The 24,110-nt window shown below is 43.4% G+C and overlaps 3 protein-coding genes across 6 annotated transcripts; all 3 read left to right on the top strand.

The window, feature by feature from the left end:
• The first annotated feature begins 1,419 nt into the window (after positions 1 to 1,419).
• LOC118388292 (tumor suppressor candidate 2-like) lies at positions 1,420 to 3,902 on the top strand. 2 transcript variants are annotated; one of them, XR_004826537.2, is made up of 6 exons: positions 1,420 to 1,793; positions 2,202 to 2,438; positions 2,535 to 2,655; positions 2,775 to 2,922; positions 3,470 to 3,501; positions 3,811 to 3,902. XR_004826537.2 is itself a non-coding variant. In XM_035777180.2 (4 exons), exons 2-4 carry the CDS (start codon positions 2,287 to 2,289, stop codon positions 2,838 to 2,840), a joined length of 339 nt encoding a protein of 112 aa, XP_035633073.1. In that variant the 5' UTR covers positions 1,420 to 1,793; positions 2,202 to 2,286; the 3' UTR covers positions 2,841 to 3,283. The 2 variants fall into 2 exon arrangements, 1 of the variants encoding a protein (XP_035633073.1); XM_035777180.2 differs by lacking the exons at positions 3,470 to 3,501; positions 3,811 to 3,902 and having other exon boundaries at positions 2,775 to 3,283.
• On the top strand, positions 3,811 to 11,241 carry LOC118388291 (hyaluronidase-2-like). 3 transcript variants are annotated; one of them, XM_035777178.1, is made up of 5 exons: positions 3,811 to 3,902; positions 4,309 to 4,487; positions 7,829 to 8,811; positions 9,755 to 9,844; positions 10,113 to 11,241. In XM_035777178.1, exons 2-5 carry the CDS (start codon positions 4,379 to 4,381, stop codon positions 10,509 to 10,511), a joined length of 1,581 nt encoding a protein of 526 aa, XP_035633071.1. In that variant the 5' UTR covers positions 3,811 to 3,902; positions 4,309 to 4,378; the 3' UTR covers positions 10,512 to 11,241. The 3 variants fall into 3 exon arrangements, with proteins under 3 accessions (XP_035633071.1, XP_052382517.1, XP_035633072.1); XM_052526557.1 differs by lacking the exon at positions 3,811 to 3,902 and having other exon boundaries at positions 3,919 to 4,487; XM_035777179.2 differs by lacking the exon at positions 3,811 to 3,902 and having other exon boundaries at positions 4,364 to 7,310.
• Positions 11,242 to 12,917: 1,676 nt separating this feature from the next.
• On the top strand, positions 12,918 to 16,085 carry hyal1 (hyaluronidase 1). Its single transcript, XM_035777177.2, has 4 exons — positions 12,918 to 13,211; positions 13,436 to 14,355; positions 14,484 to 14,573; positions 14,659 to 16,085. Exons 1-4 carry the CDS (start codon positions 13,208 to 13,210, stop codon positions 14,977 to 14,979), a joined length of 1,335 nt encoding a protein of 444 aa, XP_035633070.1. The 5' UTR covers positions 12,918 to 13,207; the 3' UTR covers positions 14,980 to 16,085.
• Positions 16,086 to 24,110: the final 8,025 nt, after the last annotated feature.

Below are 24,110 nucleotides of genomic sequence, written 5' to 3'. Positions count from 1 at the left end.
ATTCCGGGGTCTGAAACTCCCCATAATTCAATTTGCGAGGATTGTACATCCGCTAAAAAAAGTCAGCGAAAACTTAAAAACAACATCAATGGAGAAGGCAACATACAAGTGGAAGTAAAAACGAATGCAAATAAGTTTGAAATCGTGCTACTAATGCACATGATGGCACAAACACGCCTCGTTAAAAGCAAATATGTTTTTGTTTGGTTATCTTTTGAAAATTGTAGAAAAAAACATTTCCCTTCCTCAGAAGTTATAGCTAGGCAGGCTACCGTCAGCTAGCTATCATACAGTAGGCGTATATTCATAATGATATATTTAATATAAGTAGACATGCAATCATAATTGACTGTTGCGTATATAAAGCACCCACAAGTACCTGTGGCTGAAAACACAATCATCGCGGGATGAACGAGTGACGAATTTCCATTAAAAAAATAATGCCTGCCTCCTTTTTTAAATATTTTTTTTATTAACAACAAAATAATACAGGAAGTACATGTGGGAACACAAGTATATATAAATAATATACAATGGACAATAGGGCTAGGGGGTACAATATCACATTATACAAGGACCTTAAGGGACATACAAACACTCAGTATTCTAACAGCTTTTTGTTAGTAGAGTATTTAATTGTCTTAAAATACAGTTCAATTTATTTATGTAAGGTTAGAATATGTTTTTTTTGTTGTAAATTTACATTTGTCAATATGAAATTTGGCCAAAAGAATAATTAAATGAATTACATAAAAATGTTTCAGCTTATTTCTATCGCAGGTAAAGAATTCAAGCAGTACATCTCTCCACAATATTGTAAGATCTTCATAAATGTGTTCAATTATAAATCTACTGATGTCTTGCCACAGTTTTCTTACATGAATACAATGCCAAAAAAGATGCAACACAATTCCTGCCTCCCTTTTTATTTTATTTTTTATATTTTTATTAATATCAAATCAATACATAAAGCACATGAGGGAACACAAGCATACATAAATTACAAACAATAGACAATCGATCTAGGAGGTAGAATATCACATTACAATTACACAAGGACCTTAAGGGACATGCATATACTTACAATTCTAACAGCTTTTTTGTTAGTAGAGCATTTAACCGTCCTAAAATACAGTTCAATTTATTTTTGTAGGGTACGAAAATGTGTTTTTCTGTTTGTAAATTTACATTTGTGTATATGAAATTTGGCCAAAAGAATAATGAAATTAATTACGTAAAAATGATTGCGCTTATTTCTATTGTATGTAAAGAATCCAAACAGTACATCTCTCCACAATAGTGTAAAATCTTCATAAATGTGTTCAATTATAAACCTACTGATGTCTTGCCAATTCCTGCCTCCCTTGCCCTGCAAGTGTCTTCTTGTCATACGTCATGAAACGTCATCAAAAGTGTCCACTTAATTTGAAAGCTGAGGAGATAGGGTGTGTCTTATGTGTTTGGGCTGCAAACTTTGACAAAGAGAATGTTACTATTATTTCCTTGTGATGGTGTACAGAGTTAGTAAAGGATATTGTGCAAACATCTACCTACATCCTCTCAGTACTGGCTAGAGGAACATTGTTTATGTCACTCATGCGCAAGCTCAGCTGACCAACCGTGCGGTTCTTTCGATCGTTTAGACCATTCGTGACGTATGGCGTGATTGTTTTTTGAGATCTGTACTAGCGAGCCAGCCATTTTAGCTATTTAACAACAACAGTGTATTTGATCAACACTACCTTACTCCAAGGACGAATAGAAGTCACGGCTAAAATAATGAACATGTTACTGTAAGTGCTGTCACCATAATACACCGCTAGCTAACGTCAGCTTACCTTGCTAATTGTTAAGTTTACTAGGCTAGCGTAGCAAACACCCGTTGAGATAGTTATGTAGCTTTGGTTGATGCATTTTAAAAGCTTAATTCATTTACTATATTAAGATAACTTAGTTTGCTATCAGCTGTAATTTGAACAGTGTTACGTTGGCTAGCCATCTTGGCCAACGTCGTTCGCTAACTACTATAACTAGCTAATGTTAAATTGACCGTTTGAATGCCAACTAGTTAGCAAGCTAACCTAGCTATTTAACTTGCTAGCTAACTATTGTTTGGCCTATGTGGTAACATCAGGCTAGCTAACGCAACAGCTTGTGTGTTTTATCAGCAGTGCCTATGGCATAACTGTTCTTGTTTTCAGATCCAAACCAGGAGACAACTGACTGTACAGCTCATATACTCGTTGCCTAGGGGGTTTCACAGGGGATAATGTCCCATCACTGAAGATGGGAGGCAGTGGGTCCAAGGTGAAAGGTGCTTGGCCATTTGCTGGTTCAGGAGCTGGAGGTGATTCAGGCAGTGAGGGGCAAGAAGACCAGTCTTTGACCCGCCTCAAAGGGACCAGAAAAGCAACCCCATTTATTTTCACAAGGAGGAGGTAATAATGTTTGCTAAATGCAATATGTAGCCTATATGATATGTGATCCTTAGCGAAATGCTTTCCAATACCTGATTTTGTGTGTATGTGTGTTAGCTCTCTTTACTATGATGAGGATGGGGACCTGGCTCATGAGTTCTATGAAGAGACTTTGGTGACAAAAAATGGCCGAAAGAGGTCCAAGCTGAAGAGGATTCAGAAGAACCTCATACCTCAGGTACACTGATTGGATGATCACTTGAGAGTCACAGACTCTGTTTTGGAAAGGTTTCCAGTTACCCATGGTTCTTGTTCTTGTTTATAATTACTCTTGTGGGTATTGTTATCTGTTTGTAGGGAATTGTGAAGCTGAACCATCCCCGGATCCATGTAGATTTTCCTGTCATCCTCTGTGAGGTGTGAATCACATTGGGCTGGTCTAATGTGGAAAAGATGTCAGTCAAAGGCTGCCCCACACTACAACTGCTCCATCTTGAACGCTGGTGTAAGATGGATGAGATGTCTGACTACAGCTGTGGACAGACCACTGAAGCTATGTTGCGGAGAGAAAGGGGAGGTCGGATAGATGTTTTGGTGAAAGATAAAGGATAGAGTAAAAGTACTGCCTTTTGTAACATGTAGAGAAGTGTGTGTGTGTGTGTGTGTGTGTGTGTGGGAGAGAAAGGTAGCTCAAGAAAGGGAAGGTTTATGAATTCCCACAGTACATGTTGACCATTTTCAATTTTATCATATCTATGTCTGCCTCTGATTGGAGCCAAGACCTGCACTAGTGAACTTTTAATGTAAATAAAAATAATCTGTCTGAGTTGGAAATACTTGAATAAATGGTTTACCAGGCTAAAATACTGAGGCATCCCCTGTTTTTATCAAGTCCACATATGGTTCACAGTCTACACACAATGTGGTCACAATATCGATGGTTTTGTGTTCTGCGATTTAAAGACTGATTGGCTCAATTTACAAGTCTTTCTCGTTATCATAATCCTGGGAAGCTGTTGGTGACTATTTTTTTTCTCTCTGCTGTATTTCAGTTTAGGCACCAGGGGGCAGTGCTCTTGTACAGGTGGGTCTCAGGTTTGATTCTGTAACGTTTTTGGGTCAGTCATCATTTATGCCAATTGACTTTGAATAATTTAAGATGATTATGACATGACATGTGTCTAGTTGTTTATGAAAAAGTGAAGTACTTTATATACATATTGAAGGTTTGGGGGAAAATATTCTAATGATCATTTGTACAGTATCTAATGGTTCATGATCATGACATATTGTCTGTTTCAGTGTTGCTCTCTTGTAGCATACGGCTGGCTATGGGCATAATGGCCATCTCTGGCCCCTGTAATTGTATGGAATGTGGTTGGGTGTGTTTCAGGGCCAGGGGTCAGACTGATGTAATTCCTCCTTCATTCTGTCCTTTGATGTTCTGCAGAGCAACTTCCTCTGAGATTGGTTACTCTCGAATGGGTGAGGCTTGTTTATAATCATAAATTCCTAAAGCGTGTTTTAGCCATACTGATGGATTTAGCAAGAAGAGTAATACATCCAATAGCATACTGTAAGCAATGTACATGGCGTGATGAGAAAAAGGTGTGTGAGGATGTAAATATGTAAATTTCAGTTGCATCATGACATTTTATTTAATCAGAAAGTCCCATGGAGTTCAAATGCCATAGGCAGTTTATGTAAAGTATGTGAATTCATGGGTTGTTGGTGTAAAAATATATTTTCATACTTCTCAAAGATAAAAATGAATTTTATAAAGCTATTTCCCACATGATCTACAAAGTTCAAAATGTAACCTGTGTGAGTTCCAGGCTATTATTCAGTCCTATGGTCCCTCTGATTTTTAAAGTGCTTGTTTATGATGAAGGTGACAGAGTGTGTTTCCAGTTCCCCACATTGTTATCACTTCCTGGAGGTGCCTGAAGGCTGATGATGTAATGTCCAGGAGTCAAGGGTCAAAGGGAAGCACGCAGGATGGAGGGAAACTGCCCATCCCTTCTCGTCCCCCACTCTCTCTTTGTCTCATTCACACGCATATACTAGCAGGTGAGTCAGCAGAGCTTGGAGAACAAACAGCGGAACCGCATCAACTGAGTGACCCCCCCCCACAGGATGAGGCCTCACCTCACTTCCAGGGTTTTTTGTCTATCATGTGCTCTCAGATCCTCCACGTTACATGCACCCTTTAGGCATATGTTTTGTTGGACTTTGCTTCTAACTATTCATTTAAAAGCTTTCAACCCCAGCCTGCTCTAAATCTTTCCATGATCTTGGCAACATGACAGCATGTGGTACTTGGTTGGTTCATTTGAGCCACTGCCAATGGCCATCTCATCTGCTTCAAGCGGAACATCTGCATGCCAGATGTCTGTGTCCAGACAGAGTTTAAATGCTACTAGTCCTAGAGATATACCGTGCTTGCTTACATTAGCTATAGGTTATTCTGTAAGACTTTATATTATGGTGTAGCCTACTTACAATTATTTATTAAGGGGTTTAAACTGTCAATTATAAGTGTATAGATAGTTTATGAATATGTAATGAACATGTTTAAAACATTGGTTGCAATTGTATGCTTGTCATTTAACTTTTTGGCCAAAAACTATATGAACTCAAATGGTCCTGTGTGGCTCAATTGGTAGTGTGGCTTTTGCAACGCCAGGGTTGTGGCTTCGATTCCCATGGGGGACCAGTACAAAAAATGGATGCACTCACTACTATAAGTCACTCTGGATAAGAGAGTCTGTTAAATGACTAGAATGTATCAAACTGAGAACTCAAACTATAGGCATGGCATTCTCAGTATGTTGGGAGGGTCTACGCCAGGCTTCCTCAATAGGCGGGCCGCAGGTGATTTTTGTTGTTGGATATTAAATACTGTAAAATCACGAGGAAATCGTCTCAAAAGTGGTTTTTATTTAGGACATCTGTTACGAAGTATTCCCACGCATAAAAAGTGAGCCATATGTGATCGTATCCCAATGTAAACAAGGTTTGGAGTAATTATGTTTTGTCAAAGTCTGTTTGGGATTCTTGTGGTTAATTTGCAGTACAAATGATTTATAACCATGTTCAACCCCCCCAACAATCCTTTCAAGGGAAAACCAGCCCATGACTGAATGTAATTGGGACCCCTATTCTATGCTGTCAACAGCTATTACATCTAGATAATGCAACAATATACACTATATATACAAAATTATGTGGATATCCCCTCAAATTAGTTGATTTGACTATTTCAGCCACACCCGTTGCTGACAGGTGTGTAAAATCGAGCACACAGCCATGCAATATTCATAGGTAAATATTGGCAGTAAAATGGCTCAGTGACTTTCAACATGGTACTGTCATAGGATGACACCCTTCCAACAAGTCCGTTAATCAAATTTCTTCCCTGCTTGAGCTGCCTGGGTCAACAGGTCAGTTGCGAAGTCGTAGGCCACAATCTCACAGAACGGGGATGCCGAGTGCTGAAGCGCGTAATGCGTAAAAATCGTCTGTCTTCGGTTGTAACACTCTCCCCTGAGTTCCAAATTGCCACTGGAAGCAACGTTTGTACACAAACTGTTAGTTGGGAGCTTCATGAAATGGGTTTCCATGGCATAGCAGCCTCACACAAGCCTAAGATCACCATGCACAATGCCAAGTGTTGGCTGGAGTGGTGTAAAGCTCGCCTCCATTGGACTCTGGAGCAGTGGAAACACATTCTCTGGAGTGATAAATCACGCTTCACCATCCGGCAGTCTGAAGGACGAATCTGGGTTTGGTGGATGCCAGGAAAATGCTACCTGCCCCAATGCATAGTGCCGACTGTAAAGTTTGGTGGAGGAGGAATAATGGTCTGGGGGTGTTTTTCATGGTTCAGGCTCTAAGTTCCAGTGAAGGAAAATCTTAATGCTACAGCATATAATGACATTCTAGACGATTCTGTGCTTCCAACTTTGTGGCAACTGTTTGAGAAAGGCCCTTTCCTGTTTCAGCATGACGATGCCCCGTGCACATAAAACAAAGTCCATACAGAAATGGTTTGTCAAGATCGGTGTGGAAGAACTTGACTGGCCTGCACAGAGCCCTGACATCAACCCCATCAAACACCTTTGGGATGAACTGTACCGCAGACTGCGAGCCAGACCTCTCTAATGCTCTTGTGGCTGAATGGAAGCAAGTCCCTGCAGCATTGTTCCAACATCGAGTGGAAAACCTTCCCAGAAGAGTGGAGGCTGTTATAGCAGCAAAGGGGGGACCAACTCCATATTAATTTTGGAATGAGATGTTCAACAAGCAGGTGTCCACGTACTTTTGGTCATGTATATTGCATCTGTTTTCAATGACAAAATTGGAAACGTTTTGGACTGACTCATTCTGAAGTGTTCAACTGACAAATTAAAGGAACTATTTTCAATTAAAAACTGGAAAGAAATATTAACTGGAAAGAAATATAATATAAGATATTAAACCTAGGTTAGTTCAATTATGTTGGTGTCATACAATATATTAAGAACCACTTGACACGCCTACAGTACAAATATCATAATTGTACGGTTTAGTTCGCCACTCCCCCCTTTTCATGCTGAATGGAACATCCTGAAGTGGTCCAGTCTCCGGCTAGTCCAGGGTAGGCGTTTCGTGCAACTGAACTGACAACAGTACAAGGTTTACGGGTACACTCACTGTCGTTTCAAGTTGTAAAGTACAGTAATAATACACGCCAGTGACATAAATGAAGTACCAGTGTTTTTACCTATTATTGCAGGGATCACTTAAAGTTTGTTTCATTCACTTTTCTCCAACTTATCTTGAGGAAAGACAAACGTGGCTTGGAATATAGCAGGACTCCATCTTTTGGGAATGCTTCCTCGTTTCTGTAAAGTATGTTTTTCTATTTTCTTTTCCACTAATTAAAACTTCCTCATGGGTAAAAGCAAAAATGTTAGGGTGTGTTTCCCGAGACAAGCGTCTACTGCTTTTTCAAGTCCACTGCTGCTAAATACTGTTTCCCAACAAACTGATTGCTTTCAGTAACCTAGAACTTAAACTAAATATTAAATTCATCATCTTCATGAAAAGTGGTATTGTTTCTAGGCTTGTCATATACAGTAGGATGCTTGATCTTAATGCATTATTCATAGAGGCTTTCACGCGGAATACAATGAATTAAACCAGCTGAACTGTTCACACCATATTATCCTCTTCGTTCTTAAACCCAGTGTATGTCTTGAACCTGTGGGGAAAGTCAGCCCTCTATTTCAACTTGTATGGTCATGGAGGTACCCAAGTAATTACAGTTGGTAACAAATCTGAATCTATTGATTAGAAATCCCAAATATAATTTGGGATTTTCACTTCAATTTACATTTAAAATAAGTTAATGTAATTTATCTTTACAGGACAGGAGAGCAGAGTGAAAAGATATTCATTCCCCACAAAAGTCATGTTGTACTGGACTGTACTGCCTGATTGGAAAGTATTGTTGTCGGTGACTCTTCTATGGGACTGCTGCTTCTGTGCTGAGGAACTGAAGCCCACAAGATGGCCACTGTATCCCCAAAAGCCTCTGGTCCTGGCCTGGAATGCCCCGACGGAGGACTGCGGCCCGCGGCACGGTATCCATTTTCAGCTGGAGCAGTTCCAGATTGTGGCGTCGCCCAATGAGGGCTTTGTCCGCCAGAACCTCACCATATTTTACAAGGACCGCTTAGGGTTGTACCCCTACTATGACGAGCCTGATGGTACAGCCATGAACGGTGGGCTCCCGCAGGTTGCCAGTCTCACTCAGCATCTGGAGAAGATGCCGGAGGGCATTCAGTATTACATACGTGAACCAGGGGCCAAGGGACTGGCAGTTATTGACTGGGAGGAATGGAGACCACTGTGGATCCGCAACTGGGACTTCAAGGATGTGTACCGCAGACAGTCACGCCAGCTGGTGGCTGAGAAGAACCTAGCTTGGCCCGCAGAGCGTGTGGCTAAGGTGGCCCAGCAGGAGTTTGAGATGTCGGCCCGGAAGTTCATGCTGGAGACCCTGAGGCTGGCCAAGAGCCTGCGGCCCAACCAGCTGTGGGGGTTCTACCTGTTCCCAGACTGCTATAACCACGACTACAGGATCACTCTGGAGAACTACACAGGCCGCTGCCCTGACGTGGAGGTGGCCCGGAATGAAATGCTCAAATGGCTGTGGACTGAGAGTACAGCCCTCTTCCCTTCCGTATACATGAGCACAGTGCTACGCTCTTCGCCCTCTGGGCGCCAGTTTGTCCGGAACCGGGTGAAGGAGGGGATGCGTCTGGCATCAGGGGGAGACGGGCTGGCACGTCCTGTCTTTGTGTATGCCCGGCCCACCTACGCCAACGTATTGGACCTGCTGACAGAGGTGATGGGCCGTTTCACTGACAGTCACATAGTACTAACCAGGAGCACTTATCCTACCTAGACCTTTAAATAATATAGTTTTTTAAAAGTCTTTGTATGTTTATTGGGTTGAGACAGATGGAGGTGAAAGGTATGGGAGAGAGGTTGCTGAAAGAGCACGGGAACAGATTGAAATCCATGCTGGCTGCAGAACATCATACATGTCTTCCAGAGGCAGTGGCTTAGACAGATAGGCCACCTACCTAGACCTTTTGATCAGACTGTTTACCATTGGACAGGAAATCCATCCTGCATATCATATTCCAGCTCAATTCAGTGAGAAAGTAGTCAAGGAGTTGGAAGAATAATTTCTGTTAACCAATATCTACAGCCTATAAACCTACCCTAATCCTACCCTAAAATAGATTTGAATGATGATTCCGATTCAGTTAATGTTTTGAGGATTTAATGAGTTTTAGTTTGAAAGCGTTTCATATTTTTTCTGAATACTCCCTCTTTAAAATCTATTTCATCAATGGGTGTGATTTCTAACTGCTCTTTTGTGTGGTGTGTCTATGTGTGCTGGTTTGATTGACCCTGATTCACAGACAAATTTCTCTCCGTCCTTATCTGTGGCTGCAACCCTTTCCTGCGCTATCAGCAGTCACTCCAATACTACCACTCTTTTGTATGTGTGTGAGCAGGATGGGTGTTGGACATTTTACTCGCTAACACTCCATAGTGCATTTCCTTAGGGGGCATGAGCAGATAAGAGGTGGTCATACACAAGGTCTATAAGGTCCAGTTACCTCTCGCCCCCTCTCACGCTCAACAATACTAAGTGCATGTGGTTCATTCTGGTTCCATTTCCACTGGCTGATTTGTGATGACTGTGCACGGTGTGATTTTTGTGACAAATCTGTACTCCTATAGTCAAGATTTGTAATGATTTCATCTCTCTGCAGACGGACCTGGTCTCCACCATCGGGGAGAGTGTGGCTCTTGGGGCTGCAGGCATCATCCTCTGGGGAGACCATGCTTATGCAGGCAGCAAGGCAAGTGTCCACACAATGACATCGCTACGAATCACTGAATTACCAAATCACAGGACCTCTGACTGCTTGTCACAATATCATAGTCAATCATGTCACACACTTGATGATCAGCTGATTATGAGTTGTGTTTTTGTAGCAGCCCCTCTTCCTATGCTTTTTGTTATTATGATGTGAAATGGTTTGTAGTGGACTGTAAGCTTCATTTAAATTGGGGAGACGCAGGAACAACATCAATCTTTCAACTCTGTGTGTGTTTTTCTCTCTCCAGACCAGTTGCTTCAGTCTGAATGAGTACCTACAGGGTCCGCTGGGCCGGTACCTGCTCAATGTCTCCACGGCAGCAGAGCTGTGCAGCCAGAGGCTGTGCGGTTCCCAAGGACGCTGCCTGCGCAGACACCCTGACACTGACGCCTACCTGCACCTCAGCCCCCTCACCCACAACATAGTCAGCCTGGAAAATGGCAAATTCAAGGTTCAAACTCTAGGTCAGCTTGGGGAAGAGGAGATAATGGGCTTTCATAGAGAGTTTCAGTGCCAGTGCTATAGTGGCTACCAGGGAGAGGGTTGTGGCCAGAGAGACCCCCTACAACAGAGAGGTATCGCACCTTCAGTCATGGGGACATGGGTTCACTGTCTGCTCCTGCTACTCCTCACACTCCTGCTCTGACTGATTGCATACATACATAGTTCATACAGCTACATTTAAAATGATTTAATGTGTATTGGTATACACATGACATTATCTACACACTTCCACAAAATGCACAAACATTATATACATGCACTCGGACAAATGCAAATGTATTCACTGGGGCCCAGGATGCTGTAAGGTTGGTGAATCTATGATTAGATGGTGGAACACTGTGGAACACGTACGTAGAGTTATGGTTGTTTGTGTGTTTTGATTTTCTTGATACATTGGAGGGCTCGCTGGAAATAACTTTGTTTACATTGCTCTCTCGCTCTTTCTCAGTCCCAACAATATATATCTCTCTCATGCCTGTCTCTTCTTCCCACCCCCCTCCCCTTTCCTTTCTACAACCCCTCCCCTTTTAAGTTGTAATTTTCTCATGATCCCAGTTTGTTTTTGTGTGGTAGTTTTCAGCTTATGATGTATGTACAGGTTTGTGTTATGTGTGTGTGCCAAAATGGGACAGATGCACTTGAATCTTTTTAATAGCACAAAATAGTACTTAGTGCCTGACCTTTGACATGTTTATCTTTAGGTAAAAGTTCATATTTATATGAATGTATTTTCACACAAGAAAAAAGCTTTTGTTATTTTATGACAAATATTATGACAAAAACAAGACTACTATTTTCTCTCCAGAATTGTGCATCTATTTTACTTTGTACTGTGTTTCAATCTTTCAAAATAAATCAAAGCCTTAACAACATCCAATACAAATCTTGCAGATGCATCACTCTTGCTGGTCACTGGTCTATCAGTGCCTCTCTCTGCTTTGTTTCTGGTGGATCCAAAAATCACAATGTACACATATGGGCTATAGGCCTAGACCCTTCAAACTCAACTCTGGACCTCGATACCAGTTCCACTGCATTTTTGTCATTGTTACTCTCTAATCAGGGACTGATTTAGACCTGGGACACCAGGTGTGTGCAATTAATTATCAGGCAGAACAGAAAACCAGCAGGCTTCGGACCTCGTAGGGTAAGAGTTGGATACCCCTGGCCTAGACCTTAAATACAATCTACTTTTGAGATTGCATTTGTCTGGCACAACCCATTCCCCGCTATAATTGTCTGGTGCTGCCAGCCAAATGTTCTTTTCAGCAATACACGTTTCCAGGAAGCTGACACATGACCTAACATTATGGAAAGACCCTGCATGTTTATAGAATTCTGAGAGCAATTCTCCACTGATCTATATATCTTTTAAAAAACAGTGTTGGGGTTTTGACATCCAAATGAGTGGGTAATAGGCTCCCCTCCCGATTTTGGGGTCAAATAAAACTTTGTCTGAAGCATTGCCTTACTGTAGCCTAGGCCACAACACCATATTTGATTTAACAGCCCTCCTCTACCATAATTATAGGTTTCCTCTAGCCAAAATTATTTTGGTTCCTTTGAAGTCTTCAGCAAGAGATCCTAAAGTTTTATAGGCCTGTGTGTTTAGACACATTGCAGATAGCCAGGTCTGTTAAAATGTTAATGCACAGAGCCTGTTTATTTTAATGATCTAATTCATTAATTCATTATCCCGAGTGGTGCAGTGGTCTAAGGCACTGGTTCGAATCCAGCCTGCATCACATCCGGCTGTGATTTGGAGTCCCATAGGGCGGCACACAATTGGTCCAGCGTCGTCCGGGTTTGGCCGGGATAGGCCATCATTGTAAATGATTGTAAATGATTGTGTTCTTAACTGACTTGCCTAGTTAAATAAAGGTTAAATAAAAATACAAAAATATTAAAGACAGTGCATTCTGTAGGCCCATTCTGAGAGCAATACTTTCTAATAATTTATATAATACACTATTTTCACGAGATGAATGGGCTATAGTGGTTCCCAGCCTGTCCTGTTCCGGGGACCACCAAATCACTGTAAAAAGCTCTTGAGGACCACCATTGGTGGAGTCGCAGAATTTGCTAAATGTAAAATATTTTGGTGGTCAAATGTTGTCCATTTTAGCAGTAAATGTAGCACATACTAATATTATAATAATTATTATTATTATAATATTATAAACTATAATAATTATAATTGTTTATAATTATAATTGTTTATATTATAATAATAATAATTATTATTATAAACCATTTGCATCGTGAAATTGCTTATAATACCATTAATACTCCCAACTGTTATTATGTCTGGAAGAAAAAATAGATATAAAAAAAATGAATCTAAACAATTTCGCAAACCACCTGCAGCACCCTCGCGGACCACAGGTTGAAAACCACTGGGCTACAGTAAACAAAGCATACATTGGCTTGATATTTCAAACTCTCAATTCGATTCACAAAGGTGATTCAGAGCGAAATACATTTGTTCATGTATCTTTAACGAATGTCGACTGTATGAGAAAACGTTCTGCCTCGTCCTCTTTTGATTGGTGGTTGGAAAATCTCCTCTGGTTTTTCAAGATGCACTGCATTTAGTTCGCGTGGCGCAAATGGTGATCCGAATTTGCACTTTGTGCAATAAAAAGAACAAAGTCCGAACCCCAGGCATAGCGGATGGCCTAAATCCAGCGCACCTACTTTTTTCTCCAGACCGTTTTCCTTCCTCTTTCTTACTTTGAAAAGAGAAGTTGGCTATCAGCAGATCATGTGATAGCATACACTTTTCTCTATAGTCAGTTGACTTGTATAAACCAACTATTTGCCCACGAAACCGATGATATGGGTAAGTAGACTAATAAGGAGCTGTTATTGTGTTATTTAGACTTAGCTAAGTAATGTTTTCATTAGATTCCCATAGCACACTCAAAGTCATGTGACTTACTTCCTCACAGTAAAATAGTCGACTGGAGAACTTGAATCAGTATGTACTGACTGTGTCACTCAGGCACACTGCTTTTATTTCAATTTGGCAAAATATGGTGTAAAAGTAGTGTTTTCTCTCTGCAGGTATAAAGTGCATTTTCCCTGGGGTGCTGATTCTTTGTGTGAATGTGGCCAGTATTGTTCTTAAGAGTGAGCAGGAAGCAGGAGTACTCCCCACACTGTCCCAGCTGCCCTTCCTCACTGTGTGGAATGCCCCCACAGCCCAGTGTAAGAGCCACTATGGGGTGGATCTGGACCTGGGAGTGTTCAACATAGTGAGCAATCAGAACCAGAGCTTCATGGGTGACAACATCACCATCTTCTACAATACTAAACTGGGTCTGTACCCAAGATACAACCAAGGAGAGGCAGTTAACGGCGGGGTGCCACAGAATGCCAGCCTGCTGGAGCACCTGAGGGCTACCTCTGAGGACCTCCGGACCTACATGCCTGACAGAGACTTCCAAGGGCTGGCTGTGGTGGACTGGGAGAGCTGGAGGCCACTGTGGGAGCGCAACTGGGAAGGCATGAAGGTTTACTGGGAGGGGTCCAGGGCCCTAGTGAGAGCCAAGCACCCAGACTGGAGCCCTGCTCAGGTGGAGGTGGTGGCCCGCAAGGAGTTTGAGGATGCAGCACAGGCGTTCATGGAGGGCACCCTAAGGTTGGGGGAGCAGGAGAGGCCCAAGGGAATGTGGGGCTTTTATGGCTTCCCCTCCTGCTATAACTACTACAAAAACACAACATATAACTACACAGGGGAGTGTCCTCAGATAGAGTTGAAGAGGAATGATGATCTGTTCTGGCTGTGGAATGTCTCCTCTGCCCTCTACCCAGATATCTACCTGGATATTGGGATGCGTGGTCTTGGCAACGGCATCCTCCTCTACACACACCACCGTGTCATGGAAGCCATGAGGGTGGGCGCGCAGGTGACCCCCATGGTCCCCCCTGTGTTTCCGTACGCCCGCATTGTCTACACTTACTCTCTGGAGTTCCTCTCTCAGGCAGGTGCCCCCCTAGTTCAGTATGCTGTTCTGTACTGCCAATCCCTATTGTCTATCAGTGCAATGGTGTGAGTCTAAGACTGTTATGGTACGTGATACATACTGACTCCTGATTGCTACTTTGTTAGGAGGTCCTGGTCCACACGATTGGAGAGAGTGCTGCTTTAGGATCTGCAGGGATCGTACTGTGGGGAGACGATGCCTACTCCAAATCTAAGGTACATTGCAACTTAGAATTTGGTCCATTCCCTGCATATGCAAACACACACAAATAATGATTATTTGTGATTTCCTGTTTTCTAGGCGAATTGTGAGGCAATCAAAGACTACCTGGATGAAACCCTGGGCCGTTACTTGGTGAATGTGACCACAGCAGCTACTCTGTGTAGCAGGACGGTGTGCTCCTCTCAGGGCCGATGCCAGAGGAGAGACAAAGTCTCCCGTGCCTACCTCCACCTGGACCCCAGTGCCTGGACTGTGGTGCCTGAGAAGAGGCCAGAGGGAGGGCAACGCTACAGGGTGCTGGGCCAACTGAAGCCACGTGAGGCTGTGTACATACAGACCCACTTCCAGTGCCAATGCTATCCTGGCTGGGGAGGTAAACACTGCTCCAAGCCCCTGTAGTTCTGATCGAGACAATCCCCTTGTGTTTAAAGGAGCATCGGTTACATTACGTTACGCTACATTACATTACGTTAGCCCACTGATTGCTGTACTCACTCTTATGGGACACATTATACCCAGTCCTGAGCCAATAAGGTATAGAAGTATAACAATTGTAACCAGCATTGTTGCATTCGTGACCCTCATTCAGACTCCCCCTGCTCAACACCAATCTGCCTCTGACCACTCCAGATAGGTGGGTTACATGTTACCAGTTGGATGAGTTTACTAGTGAGGGATGAAGTGAGATGATATTATGAACAGTTTATTTGTAGATCACTGAGAAAGCTAGGAATAAACCATAGTTGACATTGACATTTAAGCACATGTCTGTTTAGAAAATAGTTTGCAGACATTTTACAAAAGTAGAAATGTAATCTTGATAAATTACAGTTTATGACCTGGGATTATTCCTATTGGTTTCAAACACGTCACAGAAAATCAGTGGTTAAGCTTGAATCCTTCGTTGAAACAATAACAAAGGGGTAATTCCTCCTCTGCTTTGGCATTAAGCTGAGGGATGGGCCTTTTAGAAGTGTAACCATTCTCAAATTTATAGACAGAGCTATGGATGCTTTTAACCATGTTTTGATGCTATACAGTGTTTACACTGTTTACCAACATTGGAGTAAAACAACATATTTTGGGTTCTGATGGGGTATGCGAGTTGAGCTAAGATCACGATGCATTTACAAGTTATATTCTTCAAGAATCAATGGGTATATATCATTCATAAGTCCAGCAATGGATGTAGCAACTAAGGATTATAGCTTTAAAATAATGCTTCATTTCGGGACTTTAAGTTTTTAAAGCTATTAGAGCTAAGGAGATCCACACCAACTGGAGTGGTGCTTGACAGTTTCCGCTGTTAGCTAATGGCAAAGTGATTCTTGAGCACCACAAATGTACTCAGAAATTTACTAGAACCCTGTGGGCGTATATGTGACTCATTAGAAATGTGATTTAATGTACTCATGATTGATACTGTATGGGTGAATGTATTGTCTTCCAGATACTTCAAATGAAATGTTTTTGAATTTTACATTCAATAAATGATCTCACTTGCATATCTGTACTAAAATCACAATAGGAAGTAGGCTTCAACCATTTCAGCACAGCTGCATGTGATATCCCAACCTCGCACCACAGTGGACCTATTATGGATGCCTTGTACCCACACTCTCATTTAGAAAGAACATGGTTATTTCTATACTTGTGTGTGAGCTGTTAGCAGAGGAGCAGCATGCTGAGCTCTGACAGGATTCCCTGGGTTTCCTACTGCAGGTCTGTGACCACCAGGTGGTGGTATGTAATAATTCAACTGAAACAAGAGCTTACCCAAGGCTTTATATGTAGCTACTACTGGTCACCACAGCTCAGAGTGGATTAAGTGGCTCTTTGCAAAAGATAATTGGCCCACAAAAATGTATGGATAATTTCATGCCTCAGTTTTGAAGAGCTCAAAATATGAGTGCTTATCCACAGTATTGAACTAACAGACACTGACAGACACTGTCTCTGTGTCTTCTTAGGAACATGTGGTGACCCTGATGCCCTTGATTGATTTTCACGCAGCATGTAAAACCCTCTCTCTTCTGATAGCTGCTCTTTCAATGTGGTGTGGTTGGCTGTAATTTGGCTTTCTCCCTGGAGGATGGGCTTGCTCTTTCCCACTTCCCTCTTTATCACAGCAGATTGGATTGAGGGGGAAATGAGAAAGATATCCAAAGGCTGCTGTTTCCACACACTATTATTCCCATATATGGAAACTAGGAATATATAGGAGCCTTTTAGAATCATCAAAACTGTGGTTTTGGCCTGCACTGACTTGAATTACACATGACATTGTATAATTACGCAATGATAAGTAAAAAGATGAGAACAACTTAATGTTACAACAGTCATAATAACAATTTGAGTGCAACTGTAGCTGTTATATTTTCTCCTTTTCCCATACTCCAATACTGAATAGAGCTGACCTGTAGCCTTCAGGTAGATCAGCTATAATGAGAGGCCACTGTGAGCGTTATCTGGCTCCTGCTAGAAACACAACTCTCCAAACAATTGGCCCTCTCTCCCACTAACTAACCCCTGTCTGTCAGTTCCAGTGAGCCGGGCCCTCACTCTCCATCTCTCTATCCTCTAATCTCCACATTTGTTCATTTTGGTGTCTCGCTCTGTCACCCCTCTGTGGTCACGCCTCCCCCTCCCCTCCCCTGCCGCTCGGTCTAGAGATTGTCTCGGTGGCTCTTGGTATAATAAGTGGTTCGTCACACTCTCTGTCAGTGTCCTTCAAAAGAGTCAAGACTGATCAGGCTTCATAGAGGTCTGATGTTCTTCTGTATCTCTGCAAGGATGTGTTGTCCCTTATATGTGTGAGCAAGTCTGTTTTTGTTCATTGATTTTTCACTGTGGTAGGGGAGTGGGAATCAAGTCAAGTTTATTTGTCATATGCACAGGATACACATGGTACACAGTACAATGCAATCAGAACCTGTTTGATGTGGTTGTATACCAACTGTGACCACACTGGCTCTGAATATCTTTGACTAATGTCTTCCAAAATTACAGTACCAGTCAAAAGTTGACACACCTACTCATTTCAGGGTTTTTCTTTATTTTTACTATTTTCTACATTGTAAAATAATAGTGAAGAAAACTAGGAAATAACACATATGGAATTATGTAGTAACCAAAAAAGTGTTAAACAAATCAAAATATATTCTATATTTGAGATTATTCAAAGTAGCCACCCTTCTCTCAACCAGCTTCACCTGGAATGCTTTTCCAACAGTCTTGAAGGAGTTCCCACCTATGCTGAGCACTTGTTGGCTGCTTTTCCTTCACTCTGTGGTCCAACTCATCCCAAACTATCTCATTTGGGTTGAGGATGGGTGATTGTGGAGGCCAGGTCATCTGATGCAGCACTCCATCACTCTCCTTATTGGTCAAATAGCCCTTACACAGCCTGGAGGTGTGTTGGGTAATTGTCCTGTTGAAAAACAAATGATAGTCCCACTAAGCACAAACCAGATGGGATGGCATATCGCTGCAGAATGCTGTGGAAGACATGGTGGGTAAGTGTGCCTTGCATTCTAAATAAATCACTGACAGTGTCACCAGTAAAGTACACCCATACCATCACACCTACATGTAATTACACTTTTGTTGTTAGTACATGATTCCATATGAGTTATTTCATAGTTTTGATGTCTTCATTATTATTCTACAATGTAGAAAATAGTAAAAATAAAGAAAAACCCTTGAATGAGTAGACGTGTCCAAACTTTTGACTGGTACTGTATATTTACACAGTAGCACAGAAGGCCAATGCACTCTTTGTGACCGTTTCACAGAAATAAAACGTATGAGCTCTCCTGTTTCTAGGTACACGGACACAGCAGATGCTTGATGGAGGCTGAGGTGTTTGTGCAGACTGTCACACAAAATGTTCTCTGACACTTCAATAATAATATATCCATCAAATGTAAGAAAATTACATCAGGACATAGAGAGAGGGGGGGGGGGCGTGGTGATAGAGGTCACAATGTCCTATTTCTCTGAGATGGGGCTCTGATTGCACTCACTTCACTGAATGGCCATTTCTCCCTCTGAGTGGCAGACAGACTCTATCTGGCTGTTGTGCATGTCATATCAACGCAATGCCTGAATGCAGACTGTTTCAAGATATTCACTTTCTTTATTCATGGAAGACAAATGAATAACCTTGTATAAACTCTCTCTCCGGGGTATGACATGAGAGGAGTGTGTATCTCTGCGCGTGCAGGTGTGTGCACATGGGTTTGTGCGTCTACCTGTGGGTGTGTGTGCGTGTGAGTTGAAGATTCGCTGTCTCTGCAGTATGTGTCCTGATGAGAGGTGACCTGACAGACTGTCACATGTGACTTCTCCACCGATGAGCAGCTCTGTTCTCAATCCCTCCACCCCTGCCAGACCCCATTAGAGCTCGGTGAACACCACCACACACAAACACACACACACCAAGGTTAACCCCATGGACCTTCAGCCAATGAGGGAAACTTGCACTTTTCAGATAAGTAATTTATTATGTAATTCATTTAAATGTGATTTATTTTTGTAAGCAGATAATCCATTTCAGAATTTTCATTTTACTGAATTTTGATCTAAGCTCATTTGAATAAAATGTTTTCTCCATATTAGTCTGGGTAATGAAGTGGATCTCCGAAGAGAGATGCTTTTGTTATGAGAGGAGGCTCTCGGTAGTGGCACAATGAAGGAGAACTGACATGCTGGTCACCTCACAGTGGGGAAATGCTGATTGGATTGTAGATGGGAACCAGTGAAGAATAAGAATAACGACTTGTAATTTGCTACAAAATAGGAAGAAAATATCTTATCAGTCTCTAGTGACACCTTAAAATACCACTCATCTCATACAATTGTATGCACACAATCATATGTAAACGAGTGTAAGATGGCTGCCATTGCAAAAGGAAAGGGATCACTGCAGCTACCTCGCTTTCCAACCACGATGGCTGCCATTGTAAAAGGGAAGGGATCACTGCAGCTACCTCACTTTCCAACCACGATGGCTGCCATTGTAAAAGGGAAGGGATCACTGCAGCTACCTCACTTTCCAACAACGATGGCTGCCATTGTAAAAGGGAAGGGATCACTGCAGCTACCTCACTTTCCAACAACGACGATGGCTGCCATTGTAAAAGGGAAGGGATCACTGCAGCTACCTCACTTTCCAACAACGATGGCTGCCATTGTAAAAGGGAAGGGATCACTGCAGCTACCTCACTTTCCAACAACGATGGCTGCCATTGTAAAAGGGAAGGGATCACTGCAGCTACCTCTCTTTCCAACCACGATGGCTGCCATTGTAAAAGGGAAGGGATCACTGCAGCTACCTCGCTTTCCAACCACGATGGCTGCCATTGTAAAAGGGAAGGGATCACTGCAGCTACCTCGCTTTCCAACCACGATGGCTGCCATTGTAAAAGGGAAGGGATCACTGCAGCTACCTCGCTTTCCAACCACGATGGCTGCCATTGTGTGTTGTGTTCCTTTTTCAAACAGTCTCTGAACATTAATATCAACCTGACAAATGTTGTGTTAGCAGCAGATAGAGCAATAGCGATCCCGTGTGTTGGAGGGCCTTAGCACATACCGTGCTTGGAGCTGATTTCAAATGAACTACATCCTGACACTTAGTGGCCTTGCCTAGGCCCTGGGGACCTGAGAACCTAGTCTAAGAACAATTTGACCAAAGTTTACAACAGACAGCAAACAGTTCTGTAACATCTCTACTCTCTCCTATAATACGTATGCTATGTCATTTAAAGAACTGTGTCTTTTGCTATATCTTTTAAAGCAGTGACAGAGAGACAACAAGAGGGAGAGAGAGAGAGAGAGAGAGACAGGGAGAGAGAGATTAGAATAATGTCATTTGCAAATTTCTATACCCATATTTTTTTTAATCCACAATTCAGTCAAATTGTGTCCATCTTCTTATCATATTTTTTATTTAATTCTTGGAGATGTAGCTTGCCTTGTGCTTTTAATTCACTTAAAGCCCCACTAAACATGACTCTTAGAGAAAAAAAAACATTTTTTTAACATAGAATAAACTTTTCTCAGTAATTCACTTTAATTAAACACACACACACCACCTCTCCCCTCCCACTCACACACACACTATAGACATGAATACACATCCTTATATAAATTCAGTCTTTGTACAGGAATCCCAGGAATGCCCGTTGTTCGGCCTCAACAGAAATGTCACGGTTACATTTTGTAACCTTTACTAGAGAATGTTATCTGCTCTGATAGCGAGACAGAGCTGGGACGGGGACCACGATGCGATTGGATTTGAAAGGTCCCCGTCGGAGTCATGCCCGCGGGCTATCTCCCCTTCACAGTTGAGCAACACCAGCGCTACGGCAGGCCGTCCACACCACACACCACTCTGTAAAGTTACAAGGATCTAATCTGTCCCAGTGTATCTACGTCTCTCCACACACAGCATCAGGCTGGGGGAAGATGGTGGGGATAGAGGGGGAGGGATGGAGAATGGAGAGAATAGAGGAGGATGGAAGAGGTTGGGGAGGGATGGAGGATGGAGAGAATAGAGGAGGGTTGGAGGAGGATGGAGAGAATAGAGGAGGGTTGGAGGAGGATGGAAAGAATAGAGGAAGGTTGGAGGAGGATGGGGAGTAGGGATGGAGGATGGAGAGAATAGAGGACAATGGAGGAGGATGGGGAGGAGGGAAGGTGGATGGAGAGAATAGAGGAGGATAGAGGAGGATGGGGAGTAGGGATGGTGGATGGAGAGAATAGAGGAGGGTTAGAGGAGGATAGAGGAGGATGGGGAGTAGGGATGGAGGATGGAGTAGGTATGGAGGATGGAGAGAATAGAGGAGGGTTAGAGGAGGATGGGGAGTAGGCATGGAGGATGGAGTAGGGATGGAGGATGGAGAGAATAGAGGAGGGTTAGAGGAGGATGGGGAGTAGGGATGGAGGATGGAGGGAATAGAGGAGGATAGAGGAGGATGGGGAGTAGGGATGGAGGATGGAGAGAATAGAGGGTTAGAGGAGGATGGGGAGTAGGGATGAAGGATGGAGTAGGGATGGTGGATGGAGAGAATAGTGGAGGGTTAGAGGAGGATGGGGAGTAGGGATGGAGGATGGAGTAGGGATGGAGGATGGAGAGAATAGAGGAGGGTTAGAGGAGGATGGGGAGTAGGGATGGAGGATGGAGTAGGGATGGTGGATGGAGATAATAGTGGAGGGTTAGAGGAGGATGGGGAGTAGGGATGGAGGATGGAGTAGGGATGGAGGATGGAGAGAATAGAGGAGGGTTAGAGGAGGATAGAGGAGGATGGGGAGTAGGGATGGAGGATGGAGTAGGGATGGAGGATGGAGAGAATAGAGGAGGGTTAGAGGAGGAGGAGGATGGGGAGTAGGGATGGAGGATGGAGTAGGGATGGAGGATGGAGAGAATAGAGGAGGGTTAGAGGAGGATGGGGAGTAGGGATGGAGGATGGAGTAGGGATGGAGGATGGAGAGAATAGAGGAGGGTTAGAGGAGGATGGGGAGTAGGGATGGAGGATGGAGTAGGGATGGAGAGAATAGAGGAGGGTTAGAGGAGGATGGGGAGTAGGGATGGAGGATGGAGTAGGGATGGAGGATGGAGATAATAGAGGAGGGTCAGAGGAGGATGGGGAGTAGGGATGGAGGATGGAGTAGGGATGGTGGATGGAGATAGAGGAGGGAAGGGGAGGATGGGGGAGTCTCTGTCCATATTCTTCCTTGAGGTACACCATTCATGCAGGTATACGTCTCAGTCCACTCCCTTTTACACAGTAGGGGGCAGTAGTAGTTAATGTAACTCAACAGGTGAAACTGGGCGCTGATATTCTCGATATTTTACTGCATGTGGGTAGTCTCTCTCAGTCGTGCTGCCTGGGCGAGGTCCCTACTTGCATTTTCCCAGCCATTTTGGTTGCTTGTCATGGCTGTGTGATGTATTCACCGCTTCATATTTCATATACCAATAAACCCTACAATACTTCAACATGTTATCTTATGGTGGTGACCTTACACATTTGTGTGGCTCAGTTGGTAGGGCATGGCATTTGTGGTGCTCAGTTGGTAGGGCATGGCATTTGTGTGGCTCAGTTGGTAGGGCATGGCATTTGTGGTGCTCAGTTGGTAGGGCATGGCATTTGTGTGGCTCAGTTGGTAGGGCATGGCATTTGTGGTGCTCAGTTGGTAGGACATGGCATTTGTGTGGCTCAGTTGGTAGGGCATAGCATTTGTGGTGCTCAGTTGGTAGGGCATGGCATTTGTGTGGCTCAGTTGGTAGGGCATGGCATTTGTGTGGCTCAGTTGGTAGGGCATGGCATTTGTGTGGCTCAGTTGGTAGGGCATGGCATTTGCGTGGCTCAGTTGGTAGGGCATGGCATTTGCGTGGCTCAGTTGGTAGGGCATGGCATTTACGTGGCTCAGTTGGTAGGGCATGGCATTTGCGTGGCTCAGTTGGTAGGGCATGGCATTTGTGTGGCTCAGTTGGTAGGGCATGGCATTTGCGTGGCTCAGTTGGTAGGGCATGGCATTTACGTGGCTCAGTTGGTAGGGCATGGCATTTGCGTGGCTCAGTTGGTAGGGCATGGCATTTGCGTGGCTCAGTTGGTAGGGCATGGCATTTGCGTGGCTCAGTTGGTAGGGCATGGCATTTGCGTGGCTCAGTTGGTAGGGCATGGCATTTGCGTGGCTCAGTTGGTAGGGCATGACATTTACGTGGCTCAGTTGGTAGGGCATGACATTTGCGTGGCTCAGTTGGTAGGGCATGGCATTTGCGTGGCTCAGTTGGTAGGGCATGGCATTTGCGTGGCTCAGTTGGTAGGGCATGGCATTTACGTGGCTCAGTTGGTAGGGCATGGCATTTGCGTGGCTCAGTTGGTAGGGCATGGCATTTGCGTGGCTCAGTTGGTAGGGCATGGCATTTGCGTGGCTCAGTTGGTAGGGCATGGCATTTGCGTGGCTCAGTTGGTAGGGCATGGCATTTGCGTGGCTCAGTTGGTAGGGCATGGCATTTACGTGGCTCAGTTGGTAGGGCATGGCATTTGCGTGGCTCAGTTGGTAGGGCATGGCATTTGCAATGTAAGCGTTGTGGGTTCAATTCCCATGGGGGACCAGTATGGAAGAAATGTATGAAAAATATATCCACAATCTACTCTAAGTCTCTCTGGATAAAAGCACCTGCTAAAATGTAAACATTAAGAGTTCACACGTTTAGAGCTCATATATGGTTATTGAGTCTCTTTTTGATTGTGGATAATGCAGCAAATACTTTGAAATGTTGTCTTTGTCTGCATGTTGAAAGGTCAGAATGGATGCCAGACAAAATAAAGGCCTCCAGGAAAGGATTCCTGTGTGACCGATCCAGGGTGGCAAAATGTCGGTAACTTTCCCAAAAACCCTGGTTTTCCAGAAATCCTGGTAGGAATCAGGTCTTCCTGCTTTTTACCTCTTGAATCCGGAATCTTTTAACCAGGAATTATCTCACCGAATTACAACATTGTCTCTTCGCCGTGCCC

The sequence above is a fragment of the Oncorhynchus keta genome, chromosome 10 (genome assembly GCF_023373465.1).
Source record: "Oncorhynchus keta strain PuntledgeMale-10-30-2019 chromosome 10, Oket_V2, whole genome shotgun sequence".
NCBI lineage: Eukaryota > Metazoa > Chordata > Actinopteri > Salmoniformes > Salmonidae > Oncorhynchus > Oncorhynchus keta.
Note: the sequence above shows the minus strand (reverse complement) of the source record. Positions and strands in the feature narration are given on the sequence as shown.